Source organism: Alligator sinensis, unplaced genomic scaffold, assembly GCF_000455745.1.
Source record: "Alligator sinensis unplaced genomic scaffold, ASM45574v1 scaffold806_1, whole genome shotgun sequence".
Classification (NCBI taxonomy): domain Eukaryota; kingdom Metazoa; phylum Chordata; order Crocodylia; family Alligatoridae; genus Alligator; species Alligator sinensis.
Genome location: NW_005842521.1, coordinates 605,388 through 632,183, shown reverse-complemented (window position 1 = coordinate 632,183; position 26,796 = coordinate 605,388). Strand labels below are relative to the sequence as shown.

General features: G+C 44.2%; 1 protein-coding gene across 2 annotated transcripts in view; it reads left to right on the top strand.

Moving 5' to 3' along the window:
- SMC1B (structural maintenance of chromosomes 1B) overlaps window positions 1-26,796 on the top strand; it is a 67,728-nt gene that overhangs the window by 4,926 nt on the left and 36,006 nt on the right. For both annotated transcript variants that reach the window (XM_006031658.3, XM_006031659.3), the window contains exons 3-10: window positions 2,678-2,790; window positions 6,387-6,590; window positions 8,553-8,791; window positions 9,216-9,474; window positions 11,876-12,016; window positions 14,232-14,314; window positions 20,341-20,548; window positions 26,385-26,570. In XM_006031658.3, the coding sequence (XP_006031720.2) occupies window positions 2,678-2,790; window positions 6,387-6,590; window positions 8,553-8,791; window positions 9,216-9,474; window positions 11,876-12,016; window positions 14,232-14,314; window positions 20,341-20,548; window positions 26,385-26,570 (1,433 nt within the window). The remainder of the gene's footprint in view (window positions 1-2,677; window positions 2,791-6,386; window positions 6,591-8,552; window positions 8,792-9,215; window positions 9,475-11,875; window positions 12,017-14,231; window positions 14,315-20,340; window positions 20,549-26,384; window positions 26,571-26,796) is intronic.

Sequence of the window (26,796 nt, the reverse complement as noted above, 5' to 3'; positions counted from 1 at the left end):
CATTCCTGTATTGATTCAAAGAGGCAGCACAAATACGAGCAGCATAGCCAACCCAGCAACATCTGTGCATTCTGGATTCATTCATTTGAAGAACCAGGCCAGTGGGACTAATTTGAATATGCCTAACTGTAATAGGGCCTGGGCCTGTTACTATTGGTGTGGAGGAGCCCAAATGGGCCCCATACCTTGGAGACATTCCTCATGCCCACCCCAGAGCTGGAGGAACTCATCTAAAGCTGAGTATCCAGGCCCGGAAATGCAGCGACCCTCCCAGCAAGGGAGCTCACCCAGGTGAGAATGAGGAAGTGCTGGCCTGCATTAACTGGCAGGGGGGAAAATAAAAGACATTGAAAGCAGCTTCTGGGGGTGACTACACCAGCAGAGGCAGAGAACGTGGCTGTCCTGAGCCTGCGGTAAGTCATGGTCAGGCAGCTGCCAGGAGGGGCCCCAAGCAAGGCTTCTCTTTGTATTTATTTGTTCATTTAGTTTGTGTGGGTTCTCTTCAAAGCCTCTGAAACATAAGAGGTGTGGGGGGCTAGGGGAGAAGGAACCCTGGGAAAAACCTAGCAAGCTAGAGATTTGGAGCCAGTGAAAAGCTAAGTGGCAGTGTATTTGTTGAACTTTGTTTCTTTTGTCTTTCTTACAAACCCAGGGTGGCATTGTGTAATAGACCAGGGGTTTTCAACTTTTTTGAATTATTGTACCCCTCCAGCAACTGGACGCGGGGCAGTGTACCCCCAGCCATTGAGCCGGGAGCGGGGGTGCTGTGTGGCTGGATATGGAGTGGTGGCAGCCACTGCATGTAAGCTTCCCCTGTCCCCTGTGTCCGGCTGGGTGGGTGGCGCCTGTGTGGCAGCATGGAATGGTGCATTGTGATGCTCTGTCCCCACCTGCTCACGCACACCCACTAGGGCCTTCTCAAGTACCCCTCAGGGGTATGCATACCACCTGTTGACAACCCCTGCTATAGATTAACTTGGCTGTGTCTGTAATTAAAAGTGCCTCAACACAGCAGAATTCTTAGCACGATGCGAGTACTCGGTGCAAGGGATGCCTCGCTACGGCGGGAAAAGCCTTGGTGCAGTGATCAGCTCCCGCCAAAAACTAGCAGCTGCACTGTTTGGATGCATGCTACCGATTGGCTCATTGTAAATTATTCATACCCGGCGGCTAGCAATTGGCTCACTAGCCGTATAAAAGCTTGGGTAGTTTCCGCCCACGTTGGAGAACTCCGCGTGTACGTTGGGAACGAGTTCCTTGTGTACCTTGGAGCAAAATTGGAGGCCTGATCAACCACCAACCACTCCCCGTCGCCGACTCCCCAAATTAGCTTCAAGGGAAAGACTGAAGGTAGTCAAGCGCTTCCCCTACTTCAGTAGCTCCCTCTGAGTGAATGCTAATGAGATCCAGCATAGGATCTGGTGTGCAAGGTCCTCTGAGAAATTCTTTTGGCATGTATTTATTTATTGCAATCTTCAGAAAGATACTATGATCCAAGTCTATAATGTAGTCATCATCCCCTCCTTTCTGTATGGAGGTAAATGTGTGTGAACTACCACCTTCATTTCAAGAGTCTGGAGAGGTATCATTACTGATGCCTCTGGAAAATCCTCTGCATTAAATGGGAAGATAGCTGCACAAATGCCACTATCCTTGCTGAAGTCAGTGGTACCAGCATTGAGTTGGTGATCCTCAAGCACCAACTTTGCTGAACCAGACGTGTAAGGATGCCTGACAAATGGTCTCTATACTTCTCTTTGTTTCATTCCATATTTGAAGAATGTCACTTAAAGTTCCTATAATTAGTGTATTATACTGTATAATTAGTGTATTATACCAGTGGTCCCCAACGTTTTTAGACCACGGACTGGCAAACCATGGACTGGAAGTGACCACGGACCGGCAAACTGGACCAGCATAGTGCGGACCAGAAGTGATCAGCATACTGCAGACTGGCAGCCAGCCCTTTTTTATACTCTGCATAAAAAAGGGTTTACTTCCAGTCCACAGTTTGCCGGTCACTTCGGGCTTCCAGTCCGGCAGCCAATCCTCCTGCGGACCAGGCCGCAGACTGGGGGTTGGGAACCTCTGTATTATACAGTGTATTTATACTGTATCTATTTCTGACTCTCCAAATCTGCTTCCAGAATGTGTGTGTATGTTCATGTGTGCTGGTACTTCCGTATTTCAGTTCCCTGTTCAAAAGGTTTTTCTTCCCTGTACTGCTCTATAAGATCATTGTGAGCAAAATGAGGAGCAGCTTAACTGACCAGCTAAATTTGTCAAATATACTAAAACAAATATTTTTCCCATCTAATCTCAATTGTCATAGACTTAACTCTGTTTTATAACAAAAAGCAAGTAAAATGTTTTTAGATAAAACAATGATTTTCTCTTAAAGTTAGCTTTAAAATATTTGGTCACAATTAAAAGGCCACTTGTACTTTGTAAATGCATTCAACAACTTTTGATATAGAAAGATATGATTATAGAAGGGACTAAAATGTATTTATTTATAATAATGATAGTCATTTAAAAAATAATATATATTAAGAAATGTATTTGAATTATATTAATGCATTCCCAGCAGTTGCATTTTCATATGTTTTGAACATCATCTTAGGTCAAGTATTAAGCTGTATATTACTTTTAATTTTATTGTTGTTTCTTTTATCAGGAAGTTCTTCTGAATTTCTTTTCAATGATAAACCTGTCAGCCGATCTGTTTACACAGCTGAGCTTGAAAAAATAGGCATAATTGTCAAAGCAAGGAACTGCCTGGTTTTTCAGGTAAGTATTGAAGGTCCTAAGAAATCAACTTACAAAATATCCACAAGCTAAATAGGGACTGGGAGGGCCATGGACGTACAGGTTTCCCTCAATTTATGAGGGTTCTGTATATGCGAATTTGTTTTTTTGCAATGAGCATTTTTAGACCCATAATTCATTATATGTGAAGTAAATTTGCTCTTATGTGATCGACATAGGTGCCCCCACCCTCCTGCCCAAGCAGGTAAATCAGGGGGGAGGGGGAAGAAGCGGAGCCCTGAGCAGCAACAGCCTGGGGCCGCCACTGGCCCTAGCCTGCTGCAGCAGCATGCTGTCATCCTGTGTGCAGATCTAGGGCCACATGCCTCCTGGGAAGAACCCAACACAACCTCCTAGCCCGCAGCCCTCCTTGGGGGCACCCCTTCCCACCACTGACAGACTGACAGTTCCCTCTTCAGCTGGCGCTGGCTGCTCCTGGGGCCACTGCATCAGGGGCTAGGGTGAGTGCAGACAAGCTGCGCTGCACCCCATGCTGCCTAGGGCTCCGCTTCCCACTCACCCCATCCTGTGCTGCAGCAGCCCCAGGAGCAGCTGACACCAGCTGCCTGCACCAGGGCATGGCACAGCCCAGGAGCAGGGGTGAGTGGGGACAGGCAGAGCCCAGATGCAGAGTGACAAGCAGAGCATGGTGCAGCCTAGCAGCTGCAGGCTACTGACACTGGCCGCTCCAAGGGCTGCTGCAGCAGGGGCTGGGGTGACTGCTACTCTGTTCTCTCTGCTTTGCTCCCTTGTGCCCTGGGAGCAGCACCATGCCCCCTGCCCCTTCCCTGGTCCCAGCTTCACTCCCTCCTTCCCTCCCTCACCACCATGGGAACCTATCCCTATTTGTTACATTATAAAGTGGGTTCACTTTATGCGAATTTGATTTATGCGCTGTTTTCCAGGAACACACATACCTCATAAATCAAGGGAAACCTGTAAAATGCTTGGGCCATGGCAGTAGACAATTACTGTACACTAGGGGTGGGCAAAATACAGCCCATGGGCCAGATCTAGCCCAACAAATGAATTTATCTGGCCCATAGTTGCTCCTCTGAAGGAGAATTGTATCCAGCCTGCAGCTACCCTGGTGCTGCTTGGCTTTCTCCCTTCCCTATGCCAGCCACCTACAGCAGCAGCAGCAACCCCTCCCTGGCCAGCCCACCCTCTCCCACCCCGAGCCCATAGTGTACCTCCAAGACCATGGATGCTGAGCCTCTACCCAGGCTTCTGCCCATAAACGCTGTCTGTGAATGCTTGGACCCTATGGCCATTTGCAGACCAGACAGCCCAGCCCTTGGTGAACAGAAGCTTAGGTAAGGTTTTCCTTGCTGGTGGGGGAGGGGTGCAGGGGGAAGATGGCCAGGAGTCATGGGTTATCTAGGCTCTTTTGCACCAGGGCTTGGTAGGGGCACAGGTACCCCTAATATGGTGCCGCACTGTGTTCCCATGTGCCACTTCGGGCTGCGCCACATGGGTGCAGCTGGAACAGTTGGCACAGCTCCTGACCGACCCAAAGTCCCCTTTACACAGCTGGGGTGGACAGGAGCTATGTCATCTGTACCCACATAGCCTCAAGTGGCATATGGGAACAGTGTGGCACCAGCCCATCTGTGTGCTGGGGACTTAGGGCAAGACAGGGAGAAGCGGGGAACACAGTGCAGAAGCTGGGAGCCCCTGGGCCCAGCTGGTTGGTGCAGGGAGTTTCTTCCCTTCTCTCTGCACCAGCCTCAAGTCCCTGGCACACAGCCAGGCCATAGGAGCTGTACCAGCGTGGCCCAAGGCGGTGCACAGGAATATAGCATGGCACCGGCCTGGCCACCTTCTGGAGAGTCAGGCTGGGGGAGGGGAGGGCAGGAAGAAGGAGAGAACAAAGGTTAGGTTCCCCTGACTTTGTTTCTCTCTGCCCTTAGATCAGGGGCGAGCAGTTATTTGGGCTGGAGGGCCACTTACAGAGTTTGGGTGAGCTGTTGTGGGGTGGGGGCAGGGAGAATGGTGCTGACCTGGCCTGTGACAGCTCACCCAAACTCCCTAAGTGGCCCTCCGGCCCACATAATTATCCACCCCTGCTGTACACAGTTACTAGTTTGACTAACTGGGAGCATCTTGCTAACAAAAAAAGTATTGTCCTAACCTTGGCTACAACATAACATGCCTTGAAATGAAAATTAGGTGGCTTGCTGAGAGATGTGTTCATAAGAAATCCAGCAATTTTTGTGCTTCATTAGAGACAAATGTTCTTCATTTTTTAATTTACTAAGGTTGATTTATTGGGCCAAAAGGATTTTCTCCTTATTTTTATAATATTTGTAGAAATTGTGGTGAGAAGATATTATTAAGATATATGGTCTGTTTTTCTCCGGACACAGTTTTTCCTTAACTATATTTTTCTAGGACTGTGTCCAGTCTAGCCTAGTTTAATCTATGAGTACAGATTTATTGTTGACAATACAAGGCATTGGCATCTTTTATTTATAAAGGAGCTGCCCCACAGTGCTAGCTTCCTTACAGTGGCCTACTAGTGAGCCTAAATACTCTAGTGGAAACACTGCTCTTAAGGTGAAAGTTTATTTTATATGTTTGTTCAGAAATTCAACTTTCAAAGCTACCAGCAAGTATGCTATTCTTTTTAGAGGATGTGATGATCTATGGTCATTTCTCCAGTAGGAAATAGAATGAGATGACTAAACTCCTTTCACGCAGTCTTCTGCAATAGTCTCAAGTTGCTGCAAGGAAATTTCAGGTCATATATTTGAAAATACTTTCTCACTAGGAGGGTAGTAAAGCACTGGAACAGGCTACCCAGAGAGATTGTGGAATCTCCATCTTTGGAGGTTTTTAACACCTGGCTAGACAAAACCTCGGCTGGGATGGTATGGTTGGGGATTGTCCTACTCCAAACAGGGGGTTGAACTAGGTGACCTCCTGAGGTCCCTTCCAGCCCTTATTTTCTACAATTTTAAAGAACAATCAGAGGCTATCTAAGAGTATGATAGATTTGATTTGGTGCCATAAAGAAGAAAAACTGTATCCTAATACTAATATCCTTTTAATCAGAATACTAGTTGGAACCAAAAATATGCATTATAAAAACAGACACAGTAAATTTTTACTTGAAAAGCTTGCCCTACATTTATGTTAATACACTTGAAATAAATGTGGCATAATACTGATTTATTTATTTATTTATTTGCATTGGTGATAATACTTTATCAAGATCCCGGTTAAGTTGTAGCCTATATAATAAGAAAAAATGTTTGAATTATATACATTGTATATTTTGAATACTGATATTTATATTGTAATTTCCAGTTTTTTTTTTTCTGGTTCTGGAGTTCAGAAGATACATGATGTTAGAATTCCACTGTTTTGTAAAAGATATCTGAGTGTCAAACTTGGGTTTCAGTGGAATTTTAAGTCTCCATGATTGCAAAGTTATTCAGGTTTGTAGAATACTATGGAAGCAAGATACTGAGTTGATGAAAATAGCAGCAAGTATTAATCATTCAATCACTGCACAGTAGAGCGATCTGTGATGCTGTGATTCATAGCACTACGTGTTTGCAACTCCATTTTAGGGAGAAGTAGAGTCGATTGCAATGAAGAAACCCAAAGAAAGAACTCAACTTTTTGAACAAATTAGTAATTCACGGGGGCTGACTGAGGAATATGAGAAAAAGAAGAAGAAAATGCAGCAGGCAGACCAGGACACACAGTTTAATTTTAACCAGAAAAAAAATGCAGCAGCTGAACGCAAGCATGCAAAGTTAGAAAAAGAGGAGGTAACTCCAAAAAATTTCATATTTAAGATATAAACTCATATAGTACACAGTACAGTTTCAAGATAAGTAATAGTTTTTAGAATTTAGGTCCAATGTCTGTAATAATTTTTTCCCTTTTTTCCCCTATAAAAAATGGTGGCCCTTGATCTCGTATCTTTTAACTAGAATTTTTGCCTTAAATTTGTGAATGACTTATGTAATCTGAAATAGTTAACCAAAAAAACAAATCTGAGCAAGGAAAGCCTGTGAGACAGTGAGCCAGTGGATGCATCTACACGAGACGTTTACTGGCATCTACACATGTGCCCCTATTAGGACACACAAAACTAATAAGCTCCGCACAAAACTACTATGGAGTATTTTCATGTACAGCAGCACTCGTGTAGATGCTGCTCCAGTTGGCTGGGACACAGGCTGCTTCAGTGTGAGGCCAGCTGGCAGGAAGCCCCCGTGCTGAAGCACCCTTGTGCCCCAGCCAGCTCCTCCGTGGCACATGGAGCCCAATCTTAGTGGGGATGCTGCCAGCCTGGGCTACTTCAGTCAGGCTCTACATGCTGTGCATGAATTAATTCTGGAGCAGTATGCTCCAGAGTTTATTAATGGGCATTAATCACATGTGTGATTACACACCTAATATGTGTTAATGATGTTGGATTTCTATATATGTGTGACTTTTATTTGGTCATGGCGTGATATACTTTTGAAGGGGCAATATAATAATTTATTATTGGGCAAAATGTTTAAAAGTGTAAGAAAAAAATTTGTGTCCAAATAAGCTTGGTCTTAGAGGGCGCCTATACATGCATATTGAGCAGTGGTGGTGCACAGGGGGTCCATGTGCACCCCTTGAGAGAGCCGGATTGCCCCCTGACTAGCTGCACTCATTACTTAGGCGATGGGCAGGAGGGGCAGGGGGGAGCACCAGTGCCCCCCCTGCAAGCGCTGACTGATCGCTCCAGCCACTCCCAGAAGCAGCCACAGCCACTCCCAGAAGCAGCTGCAGCGATCAGCTATCGTGGGATTGGCTGTGTGATTTTCCCCCGGGCAGCGAGATCTGCCACAGGGGGATCCCCCCTCCTGTTGGTGGTATTGGCCGTGGGGGCACCCCACCCCAGTTGGTGGTACTGGTCTAAGGACCTGACTAAGGCAGCACCAGTCACCCATGGTATCGAGGCTGCTCCGACGTGTTGTAATTGTGGCACGTCAGAGCAGGCTCTATTAATCAGGTCTGCTGATGCATGGTAATTGCTACGCTGCAGCAGACTCCAGCATCATGTGCATCAGCGTCCAACCGCTGAAAATGGTGGTAGGGGCACTTTAACTAAAACTCATTTGATAAGCTTCAGTTAACGCACCCCTGGTACCATTTTTGGGGGCAGGGATGCCGATACATGTGATGCTTCAGGCACTTTAATTAGAGCAGCTCTCAGAGCCACTCTAATTTAAGTGCTTTCTCCTCCCCGACCTCCCGGAGCATATGTATAAAAGCCCAGAGGGTCTAATCCTACAACTTGCTATTCAACCTTAGTAAACCATATTCAAGTGCCTGGAATTTTCTGAACTTTTGGAAACTGAGTTAATTTCTCCTGTTCACCTTTTCTGTTGAGAGTTCAGTAATACTGTACTGTAAAATGTGTTTTCTGAAAACATAAATAAGGAAGAACAGTTTTGAGTGACCATTTTTCATAATATTTAACATGAATTAGGGTAGAATGCATAGTTTAGATTTACAAGATGAATTATGCAAATATTTAATAAAAAAAAATAAAGAAATGACAGTTCAGGTCTGGCAAAGGTTATAGTAACTCTACAGAACTTTACAGCTGAGTTTTGCGATTAAGCCATATTACTGAAATAATCACGAGTACCAGTACACCACTTAATGTTGAGCCTGAGATCAGACCATTACTGATCCAAACCATTTTTTTTTTTAAACTACAACTAAAATGTTACTGTTGATAGGCAGAGCGTTACCAGATGCTGCTTGGAGAGCTGAAAGAAAACAGGATACAACTGCAGCTCTTCCAACTTTATCACAATGAAAAAAAAATTGAATTTCTGCAGAATAAATTGGATGAAAAGAATACGGAGATACGTAGCAAGAAAGACTCCCTTTCTAATGCTGAAGATACCTTTAAAGCCAAGAAAAAAGTATGTGGTATACTAAATAGAGACCAGCAGAGCCTAGAAAAAAAAATGAAGTAAGTTTCCCACGCAGTTCCTGTAATTGTACAGAATTCAGTCTTTAAGTTAGTTTACATTGTAAGCCATTCTTCAGAATATACTTCTTCATAAAGAGAATGGTGAAATCTTAGCTGAGTTAAATTTTGCTACAGACTAGTGGAATTAGGAGTTCACCCTCTGTTTCAATGGATTGATTTGTCACTATTGTTTTTGGTCTGTACTATAAGAGTGAAGGTGTTCAAACCAGTAGCATTATGCTTCACTTCAATTTTACACATCTAGCTTCAAGTTTGAGTCAAAACCTTTTAGGCTGAAATGTCATATGGTTTGTCATAGTAGAAATGTGATTTAGAAAAAAAAGAAGCATTCTTCTGTCTTCTGCCAGGCTGCATTTCTTAATTTTTCTAAAACATAACATTGACAAATATGTTTTTTTTTAAGGACTGTGGAAGCATCCTTGTCTCAGAAGAGGCCCCGATACATTAAAGCAAAGGAAAATACTGCTCACCAAATCAAAAAAGTAGATATGGCTAAGAAATGCTTGAAGGACAACGAGAAACAGTATGGTGCACAAAAGCAAGGCATACAAGAAATGGAATTAGAGCTGGCTGATATTGAGACAGCATGGGCAACATTTAAAAAGAAAGTTGAGGAAGAGATGGTACAAAGAGGAACAGATATTGAACTGGAAGAAAGTCAGGTGATTTTTGTAGGGCAGAAAAGCAAGGACTTTTCTCATTGACTTGAAAGGGGCCACAGTTTCATCTGTTCTTTGGAAAGGGGTCTATAGACTAAACTGCAAATAAGAAAAAAAATATTCAATTAGTAAGATGAGAAAAATAACGCTATTCTCCCTTTTCTTGCACTTCTTACACTATTGTCTTTAGAAACTGGGAATTATAGAATCTTTTTGGACTTAAAATACTTGATACCAAGGTTCCCTCTAAGATGCACACATGAATGGCCACGCACAAGTAAAAGGCTGGCCGCGCACAGACTTTTATAGGCCACACAACCCACCAGGATAGAAGCTAGGCTGTGGCGTGGGACACTTACAGAAGGTAAGCTCCTCCCCGAGGCAGGGACGGGAGCCTGGTGCAGGCTCTGCTGGCTCCAGGGAAATGCTCTGCTCCCCAGCTTTGCCTCGGGGAGCGAGGAGGCATGTGGTGTCAGGGCTGGGAAGTGGAGCACTTCCCTGGACCCAGCGGAGCCCGCAGAGCAGTTCTCCGGAGCCGGCAGAGCCTGTGCCAGCCCCCAGCCTCCATCTCTGCCTTGCCTCACCTCAGGGAGGAGCCGCTGCCTGCCCCAAGTGAGGCTCCACTGGCTCCAGGGAACTGCTCTGCGGGCTCTGCCGGCTCTGGGGAAGCGCTCTACTCCCTGGCCCTGACACCATGTGCCTCCTTGCTCCCTGAGGCGAAGTGGAGGAGTGGAGCAGTGTCCTGGAGCCAGCGGAGCCTGCGCCAGGCCCCAGCCCCCAGTCCCAGCCCCAAAGCCCCACCAAGTCCCTAGGCCCCAAGCCCCAGCCCCCGCTGCCTGCCCTGGATGAGGAATGAGGAGCTTATCTTTGGTAAGTCTCCCATGCCACACTGAAGCGGCGGACTCATGGACTGCTAGTCCTTAGAGGGAATGTTGCTTGACACCTCTGTGGGAAAAATCAGTTGTAATTTCCTTTTCAATATTTATGACTTATAGCATGGAGCTCTATGAGTGAGACAACATACCCAGATTTTTCTTTAATGTTAAGGTCCTTGTTCTCCCTTAATGCAGAAGAGGAAAGAGAGCTGTCAACCATGTGTGTTTGGACTTTTGTTTATTTATTTTTAAGCCAGCAAACTCCTGGGGTAAATTATAAAAAGAACTAAAGGAACCAAAAGGAAAAAGAAGCTGGTATCTAGACCTTGTTTAACATATGTCATCTTGTTACTGTAAAGCAGGAGGAAATTATCCAGTAAATTGCTCACAAAAATATAAACCAGTGAGTGCTAGCACTTTTAAGGAAGGGGAAAATTCAAGCCTCCAAGAAGTGCCGGTCATAGAGAAGTTTTGGAGAGTACAGGCAACCCCTGCTTAACGCTGTTTTGCTTACTGTTATTTCACTATAACGCTCATTTAAAATTGATACCTGATTTCACTTAGCGCTCAGCAAGTTTCATTATAATGCTCACGGTCACCATCTTGGGTCATTAAAAACAATTGTGGTCACCATCTTGGGCCGTCAAATACTTTCAGTTTCACTCAACACTTGTTTCACTTAACTCTTGTTTTTTCAGGAACCAATTAAGAGTACTAAGCAGGGGTTGCCTGTAAAACTAAGAGTGTATTCAAAGATAACACACTTTTGAGAGTGTTGGAGACAGCATACACCTTTCTGAGTGTAAACCAGATCCATTTTAAAAAATAGTGAAAAGTCTTCTTTAATGTTCACCAAAACAACTCCCCACAGCAGTACCCAGCTGCTGTGGATACAATTTGAAATTGAGGTAGTTCACATTTTAGGCTGTTTTGGGAGGAAAGCACACCAGTCATTTTGCACTGAGTTCACGTTTGACACCTTATCTGTATGCTTTGTGTATGTACATGCATTCTTTGTTCTTTATTTCTTTTATTCAATTAACACTTAAATTCCACAGAACCTGATGGGTGAGGTACTTTCTTTTTTCCCCACTTACCAGGAAAATTTCCTAGTCCAGTCTAATAAAAAAAAATGTTAAGCCCTTGGTGTAATTTACAAGGTTGCCCAAAAATCTTATTTAGCTGTTTAAGCTGTTTTACTAAAATAATCATGCTGTACTTAAAACTTTCCAAATTTTTGAGCATCACACACTAGATGATATCTGGGCCTTTTCCTGTCCTGCAAACATTTTAAAAAGCTGTATTCTAATGACTTAATGTTAAAAAAGCCCTTAGACAGAAGGCGAAAACTAAAGACTAAGATTTAAATTCCATTTGTCATTAGATTTGAGTGTTCATACTTGACTTATCAAGGATTCAGACTATCCAATTACTAAGGCTATTTACTTGCTAATCAAGAACAAAATGTAATGAGACTTTATTTTATGTTTAATGGAGTAAGTTATTAATCTTTAATGCCATTTGTACAGCTGGATCGGTATAAACAGCTAAAAGAACTAGTAAGAAAGAAAGTAGCTACACTGATGCAGCAGTTAGAAAAACTTCAGTGGGAACAAAAAGCAGATCAAGAAAAAATGGCACTTGACCAGAGGAAGCAAAAAGAAATTGAGGTACTTTAACCAAAGTGGAATTAATTTTACCGGGGGAAAAAAAACCCTGTTGTCCTTTCTCTGTCCTTCCTCTCCCCTTCCAGTCTAAATTCTTTATATAATCGTATTTTTGCAAAGCATCTAAATATAATACAAATATCTATACTTCTTTTCTGATACACCTACAGAAGGTATGGAATGTTTCTTTGTTCTTATTTAATCTTGAAGGTGTGGCTATACAGTGCAAACCAGCTCCTCACAGATACCATGAGGTAGCTCTGTGTGTGCCAGCTCCAGAACTAGAAGCAGTGGCTGCCTATATACATGCTTGGGAGTGGAGGGTGGGCATTTTAATTAAAGCGGTTCCTGGAGAGCTGCTGTAATTAAAACCCCAGTGTGACACATATTAAGCCCCCACATGTTTAAAAATGGCAACAGGACACTTTAATTAAAGCTCATTTGATGAACTTCAGTTAAAGTGCCCCAGTGGCCAATTTTAAATCCACAGGGGCTTATACATGTGACACTGCGGCTATGTTAGAGCATTCTAATTAGAACATGTCAGAGCACATGTATAGTCACTCAGGACATCTGCTTACTACACCCAAGCTAATTTGCTTTGCAAAGAAAACAAACACATCATCTTGGAAAATCCAGTCTATCAGTTAGCTGGTCCCAGTCCTGAAGGTAATTAAGGGCTTGTTGGTCTGGGGCTGCACTTATGGCACAGTGGTAGGTTTTCCAATTATGTACTTGTATCTCTTAAGTTCTTTAGCTCACTAGATTTGGCGTCCTGTTTTGATGCCTTTTTTTGAGCAGAGCATTTCAAAGCTCTCTCTCAGAGGTGAGGGGTATTGTACTAGGCTACTCACTAGGCATTTTTTTAGTATATATATCCAGATGCTGCAGTCCTTTGCTGCTGCCCCATTTTTTTGTAGTTCTGACCTGGTCTGTTTTACTTGGTGGAGAAAAAATGGGGAAAATTGAAAGTGTGCACAACTTCTATGAACCTATGTCTGAATGTTCAAAGATAGAATCCATTTCTGCTTTTGAAGGAGAAAAGACACATGGTAATACTCCAGAGCAAGGCTTCCAAATGGTGGCCCACAGGCCACATCCATCCCTTGAGGGGTTTCCTGCCCAGCTGCTACTCCCCTCCATTGTTTTTGCTGCTGTGATGACTGGGATCTCTTGAGCCAGGGGTCTCAGTGAACTTGCTGCCTGTGCAACGTAGAAAAGGATGGTTCCTGCTGTGGGCTGTGGGGAGGGGGAGGTTCTTACACTGTCAGTACAGTGGGACGACTGTCTTGCCCATGCAGTGAGGGTCCTGGAGAACCCACATGATGTGCAGCCTGGGGCCTATGACTACTGTGGTGTGTGGCCCCTGGCTACTCAAAAGTTAGACAGCTATGTTCTTGAATAAAAAGTACAATTAAAATAATTGTCATAAAATGAAACTAATTATTCTAGGTCTTCAAACTGTTCTGAGCTTTGAGAGTCTGTCATCCTGTACAATATAAACAAGGCAGCAGCATTTTTTTGTGGGGGGGGGGGGGCACTACCTCAAATCAAAACAGCATGGTTCATTTCAGTTGGGAACATATTTTCTGTAAAAACAATAAGAAATGTCAATTAGATCTAATTTTAGCTGATAGTTTATGGGATTTTTATACTAAGTATTTTAATATTTTCAAATAACTTTTTGGAGCACAAAGTTAAAAATAAAACATTAAAGTAAGAATAAGAAAGTGAGAATATAAATATAATTTTCGCTTCATCATACATTGTGCACTTTAGTATACTGTCAGATGGAACACTATTAAAAGACTGGTTATTTTACTTGCTCTTTTCTGTTCGTGAATACAATGCTCTGAGGTTGAATTGCAAAATCTGTGGAGGGACATGGTTTTAAAAATTGGAAATATTTATAAAAGTATTTCTTCATTGCTTAAGTGGTGGTTATGAAATGTCAAGATCCCTTCACTTTGAAGAATCTGTTTGAATAGTGTCAGGATATTGAAAACATACTGTCATTTTTTTCTTGATGGATTCATTTCACGTCACTGTTCACTAAATACTCAAAGTGATATGCTGTGACTTGGTAATAAAATATGCATTGAAGCCAGGGTTAGCCACCACTAAATCTCAATACCACACATTAAATGCTTACAGCCATTAGCAAATTTATTTTAGAGTTACTTAATATTTTCATATTACATTCTTTTTGTTTGTTTAGGAAAGTATAAAACAAGTTGAGGAACAGATAGAAGATCACAAAAAAAGAATAGAAAAGTTGGAGGAGTATACCAAAGCATGCACGTAGGTGTTTTGTTGCTGTCATTCTTTAAAATAAGTTTCAGTTGTGACTTTATCATTCCAGATGTTATTCAGGTAGCTGCCTATAATTTTTGGCAAGATCTATCTTTTACCAAAATAATATTGTTCGGTTTGATTTAAATGCTGTTGACTTTGATTTAATTTTCCAGTATATCTGACTATTTAAATGTGTCACAAGCAAGAATTCCTCAAAGATTCTATTTTTAGATATTTCAGATAATTGCTTCCCCTATGTTATATGTATACATACGCAAGGAAGGTGTCCTCAGTACAAACTAGATAATAGCCCATAAAAATAAACAGCAACCGATTTAATCCAGAACTGATTAGAGATTTGATTTGTATCAAAACAGGGAAGGTACAGTCATTTACACACACAACTTAAATGACAGTTACTTCAAACTAGCCATAATTGTTCCAAGGCAAAGCGTTAATTTGGACAGAATCATAGAATAGTAGGACTAGCAGGGACCCGTAAGATTACCAAGTCCAGTCCCCTGCCATGGGCAGGAGGTAGTTGGGCTCAAACGAGCTCAACGAGGTGCTTGTCCAGCCTCCTTTTGAACACCTTCAGGGATGGCGACTGCACCACCTCTGCTGGGAGTGTGTTCCAGATTCTAGGTACCCTTATGAAAAAGAAGTTTTTCCTTCTGTCCAGCCTAAATTTTTCTTCAATTAGCTTGTGCCCATTGGTCCTCGTCCTCCCAAGCGGTGCCTTTCTGAAGAGTTGCTCCCTTAGATCTTGGTGTTCACCCTTGACATACTTGTAGGCGGCTGTCAAGTCACTTCTTAGTCTTCTCTTAGAGTGAATAAACCCAGTTCCTAGAGTCTTTCCTTATAGGGCCTATCCTCCAGGCCCCTGATCATACGGGTGGCCCTCCTCTATAACCTTTCAAGCTTATCCGCCTCCTTGAGGTGCGGTGCCCAAAACTGGACACAGTACTCCAGCTGTGGCCTCACCAGTGCCAAATGGAGGGGGAAGAGCACCTCTGGATCTACTGGCAATGCATTGGATGATGCATGCCAGAGTTATATTTGCCCTGCTGGCAACTTTATTGCACTGATAGCTCATATCCATCCTCTGGTCACTTGTCACCCCCAGGTCCCTTTCAGATGCAGTGTCAGCCAGTGGATCACCACTCATTGTACAGTTATGCTGAGGGTTCTTCTACCTCACTGTAGACTGGTCTAGCCCTGTACCCTCCAACTTAATTGAGAGGATCTCATGGGACACAGTATCAAAGGCCTTGATGAAGTCTAGGTAGATGATGTCAACCACATGTCCCGTATCCAGTAGGTTAGTTACCTGGTCATAGAAGGACACCAAGTTTGTTAGGCATGACCTCCCCTTGACAAAACAATGATGGTTGTTTCTTAATACCCTGCCAATTATGAGCTTGTGGTTGATGGCCTCCTTGACAATTTTTTTGAAGATTTTTCCCAAGACCAAAGTCAGACTGACCAATCCATAGTTGGCAGGGTCATCCCTCTTCCCTTAAAGATGGGTACCACATTAGTCCTCTTCCAGTCGTTTGGGACTACTCCTGAGTTCCATGACTCTTTGAACACCGCTATGAGGTCAGCCAGTTCTTTCAGGACTCTTGGATGCAGGTCGTCTGACCCAACAGACTTGAAAAAGTCCAAATATTCTAAAAGTATTTTCACCTGTTTGGGACTGATTTCATGTGGACTGCTGTCTTCCTCATATTCTCTGGGCCTCTGGACAAGTGACGAGTTCCCATCTGATTTCAAGAATAATGATGCAAAGTAAGTATTTAGGAGCTCTGCCTTTTCGCGGGGATCAACTCCGTATTCAGTAGGGGTCTGACAGTGGAGCTTTATTTGTTTCTTGCTCCCTAAGTACTATAAAAGGACTTTTTGTTGTCTTTTAATTCAGTTGCCAGCTTGATCTCTATGCATGCCTTGGCTTTCCTTGTCTCATACCTGCAGACCCTGGCTGTATGTGTGTATTCCTCTCTGGATGCACCATTTTTCCATTTCATGTACGCTTCTTTTTTTCTTTTTGAGAAGTTCTCTAATGTCCCGGTTGAGCCAAGTGGGTCTCTTGGCCCCTTTCCCTGTTTTTGACCGCATGGGGATGGCCTCTTTTTGAGCAATGAGAATTGCCTCCTTAAGGAAGGACCACTGTTCCTGAACTCCCAAATCGTCCAGTTGCTCGTCACAAAGGGCCTTTCTAACTAGACTCTTGAGTTTACAGAAATCTGCCCTTCTGACTCTAGGACTTTTGTTCTGCTAGCAGAATTCCCAGTCTTTTGGTGAATGGTGAATCTGATTAGATCATGATCACTGTTGCCCAGAGTACCTCCAATCTTCAGGTTGCTTACTATGTCTTCCCCTTTGGTCACCACCAAGTCCAGAGTAGCATTACCCCTAGTCAGTCCCTCCACAGTCTGTGTCAAGAACAGGTTGTCTATAGCTGTCAAGAAGTTGGTTGATGTACTGGAGCTGTCTGAATGGTCTTCCCAACAGATGTCAGAGTAGTTGAAGTCACACATAACTATCAAGTCTTTAGTGCTGGCTGTCTCGGTCAGTTCCCTAGAGAATGCCTGGTTGCTTTTCTCTTCTTGGTAGGGAGGCCTATAGTAGACACCCACCATCAGGTCCCCTTCTCCTGAGCCCCCTTGTATCTTGATCTGTACAATCAAATGTAATCTGCAGGGATGGGTATTGCTCTTTCACAAAGAGGGCTATCCCTCCACCCTTCTTCTCAACCCAATCCTTCCTGTAGAGCCTATAGCCATCAATATCCACTGCCCAACCGTATATATAGTTACATTAGGTCTCTGTCAGCTCAATGAAGTCAAATTCCTCATCTGCCAGAAGGAGAGCCAGTTCGTCCTGTTTATCGCACATGCTTCGGGCATTCCCATAAAAACAGCTGAGTTCACCCCTAGTCTTCTCAAGTTTTCTGTTCCCCTGCAATTGTCTTGGGGCATTGGTACTCATCCAGACATGGGCAACTAGTGCCACCTTAGTCGGGGGGGGGGGGGGGGGCACGCCCCCCCCCCCCCCCAGTGACTGGGGGGAGGTGTTCCTGTGCAGCCAATGTTGCTGATGGGGAAGGGGGTCTCCCGTGGCTGATCCTGCCAGCTGGGGTTGGGGGGTCCCCACAGCTGATCATGAGACAGCCAATCACTGCAGCCACTTCCAGAAGTGGCTGCGCCTGCTTCTGGGAGCACCACGGCACTCCACTTCCTGGCTGGCACTTGTAGGGGGGACACCAGTGCTCCTGCCTGCCCCCCCGCCTGTTGCCTAAGCAGCAAGCGTGGTGGGTCAGGGGGTGCACCAGCACTCCTAGGGGGTGCACGTGCACCCTCTATGCGTTGCCACTGCATCCGGATGCCCCCTGCTTGAATATCCTCCAGTGATACTTCACTGATACCTAATGTGGGACAGTGGACCTGTCTGTCAGGTCTGGGATTTACTGCCAAACAAGACGTTCAAATCTGAAGCACACTAGCATTCTAGTTTTAGCCCAGTGATCCACAAGCTCTGAGTAAGAGGCTAAAATAGCTTTGTAGTGCTTTTGTAGAAATAAACTGGATTGTGATTTAGAATCACAGCTTAGTTTCTAGAATCACAGCTTAGTTTCTAGTCCATGTCTCTTCCTCTTCTCCTTCACCATTTTCTCCTCTGAGTATATGAAGTAACATGAACCAGTCTTACTTGGCACATATTACTTACTTTCAATCTGGCCAAGCTATGCTGGGTGGAATCAGTGATTCATAGATGCTTGGGTCAGAAGGAACCTCAACAGATCATTGAGTCCAACCCCCTGCTTAGGCAAGAAAGAGTGCTGGGGTCAGATGACCCCAGGTAGATGCCTATCCAGCCTTCTCTTAAAGACCCTTAAGGTAGAGGAGAGCACTGCCTCCCTTAGAAGCTCATTCCAAATTTTGGCCACCCTTACCATGAAGAAGGTTTTCCTGATATCTAGCCTAAATCTGCTCTCTGTCAGTTTGTGACCATTGTTCCTTGTTACCCCAAGAGGTGCCCTGGTGAACAGAGCATCTCCGATCCCTTGTTGCATCCCCCTAATGAATTTGTAGGTGGCCACAAGATCACCTCTCAGCCTTCTCTTGCGGAGGCTGAAGAGGTCCAGGTCCCTCAGTCTCTCCTCATAGGGTTTGTCCTGTAAGCCCCTAACCATGAGTGGCCCTCCTCTGGACCCTGTCGAGTCTGTCAACATCCTTCTTGAAGTACGGTGCCCAAAACTGGACACAGTACTCCAACTGACCCATGCCGCATAGAGGGAAAGTATCACCTCCTTGGATCTATTTGTCATGCATCTGCTGATGCATGATAAAGTGCAGTTAGCTTTGCTGATGATTTCATCACACTGATGACCCATGTTCATCTTGGAGTCCACGATGACTCCAAGATCCCTTTCCACTTCTGTGATGCTGAGAGGCTCACGTCCCAGCCAGTAGGTGTGCTGGATATTTTTGCGCCCTATGTGCAGCACTCTGAACTTGTCCTTGTTGTACTGCATCCTATTGTGTACTGCCCACTTTTCTAACCTGTCCAGGTCTCCCGGCAGTCATTTCCTACCCTCCAGAGTGTGCATTTCACCCCACAATTTAGTATCATCCACAGACTTGGACAGAGTACACTTCACACCCACATCCAAGTCACTGTTGAAGATATTGAAGAGTACAGGTCCAAGGGCTGAACCCTTCAGGACCCCACTACCCACATGCTTCCAGGTTGATACCAACCCGTCTACTACCACTCTGTGGGTGTGACTGCTAAGCCAATTTGCCACCCACTGAACCATGTAAACATCTATGTCACAGCCTCTTAATTTATTTCTGAGAATAGGATGAAATACCGTATTGAAGGCCTTCCTAAAGTCCAAGAAAACGACATCCACCTCTACTCCCACATCTAAGCATTGTGTAACCCTGTCATAAAACGAAACCAGATTGGTCAGGCATGTTCTACCTGCTACAAATCCATGCTGGTTTCCCTGCTGCATTATTTTTTGTGCTGGACTCCCACAAATATGATCCTTCATAATCTTTTCCAAGACCTTTTGAAGGATGGAGGTGAGACTGACTGGCCTTTAATTACTTGAATCCTCATTCCTCCCCTCCTTGAAAATAGGGACCACTTTGGCCCTTTTCCAGTCCTCCGGGCCCTGACCTCAGCACCATGAGTGCTCAAACAGCCATGCCAGTGGTTCTGGCACTGGAAACCTTGCAATCCTCCCCAAGGTGCTGCTTTCTCTCTTGCTGCTTGAGCCAGACTACCATGCTCTGCTCTGAAACCTGACTTGTATCTCCCCTGGCTCTACCCTTTCTGGCCACTGTCTTCATGGCCTTTGTGGTATGGGTTCCCCATTACATAATTAGGCTTGTTGCTTTGCTGCTTGTAGCCCTGAGGTTTATAACCTTGCAGGTTGCTATCTGTAGCCAAGCAGTTTATGGACTTCACCATGCACTCATCCTCTTCTAATTAACTAATTAATTCTAATTAGGTAATTCATTAATTAATTAAATCTGTTACAGAGTGTTTGGCTTTCATAACAATAGTCTGAAAAAAGACTGTGATGATCAGTTAGTTATAGCTGAAAAGCCATTGTTACAGTATCAAACCCCGAACAATGAAACTAATTTACTGTCTTTGGACTCATGTCTGCACTATATTCTGGGAGCCAAGGGACCCTGCCCACTTGCTCCCATTTGTATATACTAGGCCTGGAAAAGTGGTGGTGTTAGTGGCCACTCTCAAGTGAAGGCTATGGGCTCAGGGATGCCTATGGAGGAATAATGCCTAAAGTAGTTCAGTGCCACATTTCCAAGTTTGGCACATGTGAATGGGGGTAGGTGGATAGTGTGTGCTTGGAAGCATCTATTCTGGAAAAAGTCAGGAATACGCTTTAGGTATACACTTCAACATCAAAATGTTATAAAAGTAATGTGTATTTAAGACAAAATCAATTGGCCCATATTTACTTTTTCTTCATGTTCTGCCTTGGCTTGAAGTGACTCGCTAACAGAGAAAAGGAAGCAGGAAGAAACCCTAACTGCAGAAATTGAGAATTCAAGAATTCGAATGGCAGAAGTCAATGAAGAACTAAATAAACTATATGATGAGCTACAAAATGCTAGAATAGATTACCACGAAGGAAAGCGCCAGCAAATGAGAGCAGAGATCCTGGAAAGTCTCAAACGACTCTACCCTGATTCTGTGGTAATTGAATAGCTTATTTAAAATCTTATTTGATAATTAGATTTGAGAGTTGCATTTGGAATTGGGGTGTTATCTTGAATATATTTTACTTCAGAAGCTGTGTACAGATTCTGTGGTTACTTCCAAATGGGAATTGACAGTGGTTCATGTACAAGCATTTAAATTCTTTCTAATGCTATAAATGAGGGGTAGACTTTCACTAAGTGGGACCAAATAACACCACTCAATCCTAAAGCAATCTAGGGGTCTAGATCAGGGCTGTCCAACTTCTTCGGGGTTAGGGGCCATGTACTATGCAGGCCAAAAAGCAAGCAGCCCATCTTCCCCCTGCCTCATGCTCAGCCTCACCCACTCCCAGGTGTGCATGCTGCACATGCAGCCCTCCTCTGCAGTTGCACACAGCAGGGGCAGCCCAGCTACCCCCCACCATACTTACAGCATGGGCACACCAGCTTCCTCCTGGTGCACTGATCCACTCCCTAGAATGGATAGGAAGCACAAGCCTGGGAAAGGGGGAGCTTGGAGCCCCCAGCCACTGCTGCGTCAAAAGCAATGAGGAGAGTGGCAATCAAGTGGGAGTTCATGAGCTGGCCCATGTTAGTCTTCTGTGGGTTGCACGCAGTCTGTGGGTCACCTGTTGGACATACCTGGTCTTGAGTATTAATCTACAACTGTTAGTAATAATTTGCAAGAGAGGGCCTTTTAGAGGTAGTTAAGGACTTTATCTTAAGAAGGGTGTTACTACCTGTAAATGGCATTAACTTTGACAGAAGCCAAGGGTATTATGTCCCATTTCAGATTGATCCCAATACTTTAATATAGTGCTTTTTGGTGGTTAAACTGGAATCTGTTATGCTGATGTCAGCCTTTGACTCATGGGAATATTTGGCAGAAGCGAGTCCATGAAGTGCAGTTGAAACTGCTCATGTTATAGCCAGAGTGTAATTTGGATAATTGCTTTCTGCTAGCACAAGATCCCCTTTTGTAGCCCTTGCCTGGCAGGTCCAAGCTCTGCAAAGTACTAGAGTGCTGTGCCAGACTGGAGCCTCCTAAACCTCTTCTTTGTGCACTTATAAAGCACTCTTTCATCCACTGAAGAAAATAACAGGCTGTGGCAACAAATGCACAGCTACCACTACAGTAAAGCCTGGGTGTAGATATGCCCTGTTCATGGACCTGGGCCTTGTGTTAAATTGAAAAGAGTTTAGGTTGAAGGAGAAATGAGTGAGTCAGCCCTGTAGAATAAGCTGTGCAGCAACCTGCTGCTCTGAACTGAGTACCTTCAACTTCTTGGCAGACTAGCAAGTCCTGCAGGTCTTGTTGCACTCAGCAAGGTAAAAATGGCTGTACCCTCATTTCCCCTCTCCTGCTCCTCTGCTTGCTGTGGGTGAGGAGCAGCTAGAGTGTGAAGTGAGGAGAGCAACACCAAGCCCCTCAGGGCACTGAGCCCCATACCTCCAGTGCTGTAAGGGAACAGAAGGGGTTTTGTTTTTGCTTTATGTGCTGGGGGCCTACACTTCTGGGGGCTTAGGAGACACTTGGGTGGAAAGAGCAGTGCCTCAGTACTAGCATACTTGGCGAGACGGATAAAAATCTCCTTACGGGCTGAATCTGGCTCGTCCCTGAGCTGCTGACCAACTGTGGACAATTCCTTCCTTAGCAACAGCAAGATCTGCCCCAGAAACAGCTTCAGTACTCACACAGTGATGGCACTCAAGAGGAAATATACTTTACTTTGCTATCCCTGACACAGACTTGGTGGAAGACCTGTACTGGAACTAACCTGGAGCTTGCCCCCATGTTCTGGAACTACCTTACCTCTTACACGAGGCCTTGGCAACCATTACAGCCTTATGGTATTAGGCATCATTGCCCAAAGCTATGCTATACATTTCCACTTCAAACTCCCTATTCCAGCACTCCTCCCTACCTCACCCTTATTCAGGTATACTTTTTACATAGGGCCTGTTAAAAACAGAAGTAGCCTGGTTGCTCCATTTAGAAACATGGGGGAAGTCTTTCAAAAGTACAGCGAAAAAAGGTTCTACTCCTTATATTTCAAATGTACAGCATGTCAGACACAGAAGGGTAAAGTTTGCATCCATCATATAGGGGTTGATTTAATAAAAAATATCAGATTTACCCAATAACTTTGTCTGTCTATGTCCTTAGACCAACACGGCTACAACCTATACCCCATCTATCATATATATTCTCCAGGTTCAAGACTTTTGTGACTGTCTACTTACAGGCTTCATTCTTCCATGTTGCCTTCCATCTCACAATAGGAAATACTCAAAATTTATAGTACCGTACAACCATTACTAGGTACAGCCATTCATACTTGCCACAGCACCTCAAGAGTTTATGAAAGATTTAGTGACAAAAGTGATACACCTCAGAAAGAAGCTTATTTAAATCAACCCTTACCTGGATGGTGTGTTGATTATGGACAATTCTAGAAGACATAGACAGCAAGCCCCAGGACATCCTCTCCCTGCTGTCTCAGCTTAGACCTTCTGGAAGCTATGAAAAATTGTTTGTTATCTCATTACAGATGAAGTTTGTGGGAATCTTGATCTACTCCAGACAATTAAGAGCATACCTTTTTAAAAGACAGGTTTCTGTTGTGGATATGTGATATCACTTGCCAAACTTCACTGGGACCTCTCTAACTTTGGCTTAGGTGGTTTATTCTGTAGCTTAACATAAAATGAACATGAAACCTGTGCTTATACTTCCTGTAACTTACGAACTGAAATGGAAGGAATCAAAATGTATGAAGCGTGATATCAGTCTCTTATCTCCCTCAGACCAGGACTTGATGCATGTGTCAAGAACAGGCTAGGTAGTCCATATAGACCATCTACAAATGGAAAGGACTTATGTCCCAGAAAACGCAGAGCTTCATGCGACTTATGAAGTCCCTTTGGCTTCCTACCTGCTTTTCAAACCTCCACAGTGCAAAATTTAACCTAATAGCATGTTTGCAATGTGCTATGTAAGTAGCGAATTCTTGTCCCATGTCTATTCAGAAGATGTCAAACGCGTGACCTGGTACTGCCAACGTGGGATAATTATCAATAGCAGTTTTTTTTCCTGAGAGTCAGTTGTAACCTGGGAGACTTTGTGAGCAGAAAACATGAAGTCCTGTGATACCCAGGGTAGTTTCAGAAGCCCCATCCTCAGAGTGGCATACCTGCTAAAGCAGTTTTGACTGATAGACTTACTGCACATGTCTACTCAAAAACTGATCTAACTCTCAGCTATGTGACCCTGATCTTGCTATCTGCAACATACTGCACTGAAGCATACTGGCCAGATAGTCCATCTGAGGCCTGAAGTCACTGTACCTGACATGGCTGTTGGTTAGAGACTTGCTCCACAAGATCTTTGCTCAAAGCAGGAAAGCAACCCAAAAGACTTGGACTCAGATAAGTTAGGTACCTGCAGAGGTGGCTTCAGTATTTGGTAAAGTGAGGTGCTGGAGTAGCAAACCGTGCTCTAGGGGTGGCTGCACCCCTGCTACCAGCCTCTATACCCCTTCCCCACCCACTTGTATGAGAAGACCATGCTGAAGGAGGCTCCAGGGAATTTTTTCAAGTCCGCGGAGAAGGTAAGAATCTCCTCCTCTCCCCCTCCATGCTCAGAGTCAGTTCGTGTCCCTTCCACTTCCCCCTTTCCCTGCTCACTGCTGCTGCTTTTTCCATTGTCTCTGGGTCCGGGGTAAGTTTCAGAACTGCTTCTGCCCACTCCAGCTGGGCTGTGTGGGGGCTGGGCTCACCTGGCACAGCAATAGGGGCAGTGGTCCCCCGGAGCAGGTGCAGGGAGGGAGACCTCCCCTGCCTATTGCTGCTGCCATTGTCTGGCCGAGCTCAGCCCCTTCACAGCCTAGCTAGAATGGGCAGGAGTGGTTCTGAAGCTTCCTTCACCCTGGGACGTTAGAAAAAGCAGCAGCAGCAGGTGGGGGAGGAGAGGGGAGGGGAGAGGACACAACTGAGTATGGAGAAGTAGGGAGGAAATCTTCACTTGCAATGGCAACATGTAGGGAGTGCACAGGGGGTGCACGTGCACCCCCTGAGAGCGCCGGTGCACCCCCTGACGGCTGTGCTCACCACTTAGGCAATGGGCAGGCGGGAACGCCAGTGTCCCTCCGCAAGCACCAGCTGATCACTGTGCTCACTGCAGCTGCTTTTGGGAGTGGCTGTGGCCACTTCTGGGAGCGGCTACAGCAATCGGCCAGCGCTTGCTCCCAGAAGTGGCTGCAGCCATTCCTGGAAGCGGCTGCAGTGAGCACAGCGATCGGCCGTTGTGGGCTTGCCCGCAGGGGCCCCTGCCTCGAGATCACAGGATCACCTGTAGGGGACCGCCCCCCTCCGGACTACAGGAGTGTCCGCAGGGCTGCCCCCCCTCTGGTCATTGGGACTGGTCGCAGGGGGGGCATGTGCTCCCGCTGACTAAGGCGGCACCAGTCACCCATGCTCACTTGCTTTGGGAACTTTAAAAAAGTCCCCAGAGGTTCCTGAGGTGTGGTTCAGTCTGAAAAGGGGTTGCAACTGTACCGCTGCATACTCTCTGGATTTGCCCCTGGGTGCTTGACGTGGCAGGACCTAGTCCAGTCTTAGTATCAAAGATCCTCAAATACAAAATTAAAACAGACTCTCCTTTCTAATCCCTTATACTAGGTTCCACACGGATCATACAGGAATTCTGTTCTTTGAAATGTTGCCACTGTAGACCTATTCTTCCTTCACTGTTTTTTTAAATCCATGGACTTCAAATTGTGAGGGAAAAAAGGATGAGGTTACGTGATAATTCCTTTTCTTTATTACTCGCTTTGACCTGAAAACAAAATATTTCTTGTCATAACATTTAAGATATTGTCACTAGGCATCAGTCTACACTGTCTTGAAAAAATGCAAGATGTGCACATCATTTTCAAAGCTGTTGTTTTACAATCTGCAGACTTGGGTATTGTGAATGAACAACAGTGCATTGTTCAACTAAAATATAAGCTGGTTTATGTAAATTGGTTCAAAATCCTGTGTAAATATTCTTTAAATAATTAATTCAGCAGTTAAAATAAATTGATAATCCAGGTCCAGAACAAGAGGGTCAGAAGGTTTGTGCCAGTTTGAATTAGATTTTTAAAAGCAATTTCTGTTAAACTGCAACTTCTTTGTAGGCAAGGATAGTTATGACTGCATGACTTTGCATTTTGAAGACTACTTTTTGAAAGCTGCAGTTGCTAGAGATTCATCTATCCCATTATGTGGCAAAATAATGTTTCACTTTCATTAGTCATGCTGCTAACCAAGAGAAAAGGGTACTGACTTTGGTCATCCTCCTGGTATTAATGTTGTATACAATACCTTTACTGTTGATGAAAATAAATTTGGCTTCAGGTATTGTTTTTCTAGTCAGTGCTTTCTCTGCATTCAGATGTTTTGCGTGTATTTTATTATACTTTATACACTGCAAGGTAGACTTTCAAAAGAAGGGATTTTCAGTATGTTTGTATTCATCCTTTAGCCTCATACTAAAGAATATGGATTACTGTTTTTGTGCACAGTGACTGGAATTGTAGACTAAGGAAAATATCAAATCTTAGAATTTCTGTAGTAGTATCTGTTTTGGAGTGATTAGGTCTGCAGGTTTATCACAGTAGCTTAAATACTTTATTGCCATTATGGGGATTGTGCTGCTGGTTGATATATAACTTCATAAAAATTGACTTATAGTTCTTTTTTCTTATACTACAGGTAAGGCTTTGTGATGCACAAGTTTGTTAAATACCAGAAGTAAAATAAGACATAATTTTTTTTTTTATCCTAAGTTTGGAAGGCTGCTTGATTTATGTCATCCTATTCATAAAAAGTATCAGCTGGCTGTTACTAAAGTCTTTGGCAGCTACATGAATGCCATTGTTGTGACCACTGAAAAAATTGCAAGGGACTGCATTCGATTCCTAAAGGAGGAAAGAGTTGAGCCTGAAACATTTCTTGCTTTGGATTACCTTGATGTAAGTTTCCTTTTGTCAGTTTACGAGTTCAGTTCTAAACCATTAGTTGGCTATTATAAGGTTACATATGGTAAAATAGAAGAGCTATTATATACTTCATAAGGTTTTACGTCACTGTAAAACTCCCAACTCCTCTGTTCTTTACATGACATATTTAAGATCATTTGATGTAATCCTTTCCATTCATTGCCCCCCTTATGTAACTTTTTTACATAGGTTTTTTTAT